Below are 4,533 nucleotides of genomic sequence, written 5' to 3' on the forward strand. Positions count from 1 at the left end.
AGAAAGAAAGAAAGAAAGAAAGAAAGAAAGAAAGAAAGAAAGAAAGAAAGAAAGAAAGAAAGAAAGAAAGAAAGAAAGAAAGAAAGAAAGAAAAGCTTGGTTTCTCCAAATCAAATATTTCCAGATTTCCATCAGTCTGAAAGACTTGTATTTTAAAATGCTAAAAACATAAAAAGTACTCAACTCACTCTGATTGTAAATATCCCTGAATTCTGTTTCTACAACAGCAAAGGCAAATTTTTAAATCGAGAGATTTCTGTTCCCATTCTACCCAAGCCAATAACTAGGTTAATAAACTAACTAGTAACTAGTAAGTAAACATTTAAGTTTAATGGTTTTGCCACTCTGGTGAAAAAAAGAAGTGAGTAAATTATGAATTATGTCACTGAAAGCATCATCTAACTGCAAAAGTCTACCTCCTATTGTATAAACTTCAAAATGGACACTTCACTGGCAATTTCATGACATCAAGATATTTTTTTCTGACTACAATCCCCAAGTCCACTTAACCTTTTTGAGAATTCTTGTTCATCCTCCATTAACTAGCACTCACTTCTTTCATGAAACCTTCCTTCATCCCAAATAGAACAAATTGCTTCATATTCTTTGATGCTCTGATTGTACTACATCTATTATAGATGACTGTTTTTAATCTGTCTACCATCTCTGAAATCCCACATCTTGCACAATGCCTGGCACAAAGCAGGTGCTGAGGATGTGTTTAAAGATTACAGTCTACAAAGTTACAGTAGGTTCCTGTGAAGTTTCTGTATGAACTAGCTGGAAGTTTAATTTAAAGATACAGAAAGTCAACCACAGCACAAACAAAACTATGTCCCCAAAACAACGTCCCAGACAGATGCTCATATAGTGTGCAAATTTATTCTGAGCACTTGTACAAAAGCTACACAAAGGTATCACTGGTGCAGATTATCTGGGTACCCTCTGGGGATTACATAATCAACCTCAACTTCACATCCAAAAACCTCTTTATCCTGCTCTACTTTGTTCCATGTAGGAACTCCTACCACACTGTATAATTTACTGATGTTTAGTGTTTTTGATTGTTTACCAGGACAACATAAGCTCCAAGAATGCAGGAATTATGTGTTTTGTTCATATGAGATACACAATGCCTGTACCAATGCTTGGCACAGTGAATGGCTTTTTTCTTAATTTATTATAATAGTTTATTTTTACATCATTTTGTGCCTTTTTCCATCTCAGTTGTAATCCCCATGGACTTCCATCACCAATTCATCCGTGTGCCAACACCATAGTCCTATGTACTTCCTCCTCCCATTTTTTGATACCATTCCCCACTCCACCCCTGTAAGATGTCCCTGGTATATAGTTGCACATTATTATCCGCCGCCCCCCCTCCCCCACAGTCCCCAGTCCTTTATGCTCCTGCTATGAGTGGAAACCATCCGGTATTTTTCCTTTTCTTTCTGGCTTATTTCACTAAGCATGATCCCTTCCAGCTCCATCCATGCTGCTGTTTATCTTTTTCGGTTGCTGAGTAATACTCTATTGTGTATATGTACATCTTTTTAAACCAGTCATCTACTTTTGGCATTTGGGTTATTCCATGTCTTTCCTATTGTAAATAAAACACCAATAAACATGGGGGTGTAGGTGTCTTTTTGAATCAGTGTTTTTGTGTCTTTTGGGTAGATACCTAGGAGTGGAGTTGCTGGGTCATAATGGAGCTCCATGTTTAGCAGTTTGAGGAACCTCCAAACAGTTTTCCATAGTGGTTGTACTAGTTTGCAATCCCACTAGCAATGCAGGAGAGTTCCTTTTTCTCCACATCCTTGCCAACATTTGTTGTTGCTAGTTGTTTTAAGATGTGCCAGTGAATGGCTTTTTAAATAAATAATCTTTCCTTTTATCTGGCAATCTTCAAGCATATGAGTCATCAGCTTCATAACCCTATCTTAATTGTTTTTGGCCCCTTGCTCCACCCACTTACAGAGGCCTTCTAAGTAAACTTCCAAGACCTGGAGGAAAATATTCATATTTAACTCATGTACTGCAATTGTTATTTTCTCTGCTCATCCACTGGGACAGAAATAATATTCAGGAAATCATACCAAAAACAATCAAAACTTTGTTCTTTTACTTCAATAATAACCATTTCTATATGGTCTTCGCTTCAGATTTAAAACACTGGTGAACAAAGATTAAAATAAAAAAATTGGATTAACTTTTTTTAGATTGTCAAGCACATGGGCTAAATATGTTGAGAATATATTAACTGCTACATGTGACCAGATGGGAAAAGTGTGTCACAAATAGTGGAAACTTTATTTAAAGTGCTAAATACAGTATGTTACTTAAAATGAGATTTTTCTTATTTGGCCAGTATTTTTCAGGAGAAATTATTCATTGCACTTACCCACTGCATTTCTCTATTAAATTTCTATCAAATATTGAGCAATGTAAAATATGCTATTGTTTTCAGAAAATACCATCGAAACCTCCTGTGTCTCTAGTTTCTGTCAAATATGTTCGTAACTACTTCAGACAACTTAGTTTATGAGTTCCAAGAGAGACAATAAGTCCACCAGCAGCAGTCATGATCATCAAAGACAGCTTTTAAATTACTGAAGAAATCAAACATTAGCAATATTAATGAGAAACTTTCAGTTGAGATGTTTGGATATGTAGATTCAAACAAACATAATATGGGGAAAAAGGCTTTTATGAAGTCATGGAGCCCTCTCATCTAGCATAATCTAACAAACTCAGAAACGGCGTCTAACATGAGCCTAAGAATAAGAACACAAGCTCAAACGTGTTACCTTGACACTAGCCCGATACATACAAGAAATAATCAGGAAGAGCAGTTTTCTGCGATGGCTCAGTTTTGCTTAAATACGCTAAAAAAAATAAATAAACACTCGAAAACTGAACATGTCAAAATAAGGGCTAATTAAATTCTAGGATTCCGGTGCCAATGTTAGAAATAAAAATTACAAAAGCTAGGAAAAGAAATCTGAACAAAAATTTTTAAACACTATTTCTTCAGCAACACTAAAGAAGTATATGAAGTGGGTTTCAATACTAGTTCTTACTAGTTTTCTAACTAGAGTAAAAACACAGGTGAAGCACAAGGGAGCCTTCCACAATGGAATTCCCCAGTTTCGGTTTGTTTTTGTCAGCCCCCCTCACCCCATGACCAGAATCTTATCTAATGCCACCATACCCCTTGCGCTATCCCATCTTGCTGCCCTTCCCCAAAAAACTCGTCTGCAATAAAAGATAAGTGCAATAATGATCAACATTAAATATGACGCTAAAGTTTGCTTTCATGAGCGATTTGCAAATCACCTCCCCAGAGTAGGTAATCAGCCAAGCGCACACTCCAAGCCCTATTTGGTGGTAGTCTAAAAAGATAAAGCCGGTACCCTTCAGGGGGCAGCATGCTGAAAAGAAAGCCAGAAGCTGCTCCAAACCCCAAGACTCAAATCTGCCACCAGAGAATCCAGAGCCGCAAGCAGCTCTTGCTTCGCTGCGATGTTGTAGCCTCAGGACTTGTCTCGCACACACACCCCATCCCCAAGTCCCCATTAACAGGGAATCAATCCCAATAACAGGGCAGAAGTTAAAGGTCCGGTGATGACAGGGGAAAGTACGGCGCTCCACCGTCTGCGCTTGGGAAACCCCCCGCAAAAAGCCATAAGCAGGCAATCGGGGAGACAGGCAACACCGGCACGCGTCGGACCCCGATAATGCCAGAGTGGGAGGTATCCACGAAAAGCAGGCAAACCACCCCGAGAGGAGCAGGGAAAGGCTGGCACTGGGGTGCAGGAGACGCCGACAGCAGCACCGGGGTGTGCCAGACTTGGGCTACGGGAAGAGCTGCCAGGGCGGCTTAGGGACGATCGCACGCGTGCTCGAAGCCGGCCGGGGCGGCGGGCAGGCCCGGAGACCTGCTCCGAGGGAGCGCCCGGCCGGGCGGCCGGGGTAAGACGGGCGGGGACCTGCGGCCCAGATCACGCGAACAAAGCCGGAGCGCGCGGGGCCTGGCTACTCACAACAAGAAGCTCATGTCGGCCGCGGCGTGGGCTGCGGGGCTGGCGGAGGCCTCGGGACGGCGGCGGCCAGGGAAGAAAAAGAACGGCGTGAGGAAGCGATGGTGAGCAGGAGGCGACCCGGAGGCGGCCGTGAGGGGAGCGGCGGCGGTGGGGCGGCCGCAACTTGTTCAGCTTTGCTAGTTCCACAGGGAGGCAGAGGGGGCGGAAGTGGGAAGCGCACAACTGGAATCGCTCACGGGGAGGGGAAGAAGAGGAAGGCGGGGAAAGAGCGCCCGCCGGCCCCAGGGAGGATCGCCGCCGCCGCTCCCGCCGCCACGCGCAGGGGCTGCCCACTCTCCGCGATCCCGGTCCGCGAACGCTCGAGCTCTCGCGAGAGCAGCGCGCACCCGGAGCCCCTAGTTCGGAACACCCCCTGCAGCTCCAGGCGGCTGGAAGCCCGACGAGTCACCTGGAGCGACTGGCCCGGTGGAGACTTGTCCACCCGCTTCGG

General features: G+C 43.8%; 1 protein-coding gene across 1 annotated transcript in view; it reads right to left on the reverse strand.

Annotated features, from left to right (window-relative positions):
- The window catches only part of MOB1B (MOB kinase activator 1B), a 31,403-nt gene extending 27,089 nt beyond the window's left edge, over positions 1-4,314 (reverse strand). Inside the window, exon 1 of the mRNA XM_004681229.2 lies at positions 4,044-4,314. Within this exon, the coding sequence (XP_004681286.1) occupies positions 4,044-4,057 (14 nt within the window). The 5' untranslated portion in view covers positions 4,058-4,314. The remainder of the gene's footprint in view (positions 1-4,043) is intronic.
- Positions 4,315-4,533: the final 219 nt, after the last annotated feature.

This window comes from Condylura cristata, unplaced genomic scaffold, assembly GCF_000260355.1.
Source record: "Condylura cristata isolate star-nosed mole 26May11 unplaced genomic scaffold, ConCri1.0 scaffold00012, whole genome shotgun sequence".
Lineage (NCBI taxonomy): Eukaryota > Metazoa > Chordata > Mammalia > Eulipotyphla > Talpidae > Condylura > Condylura cristata.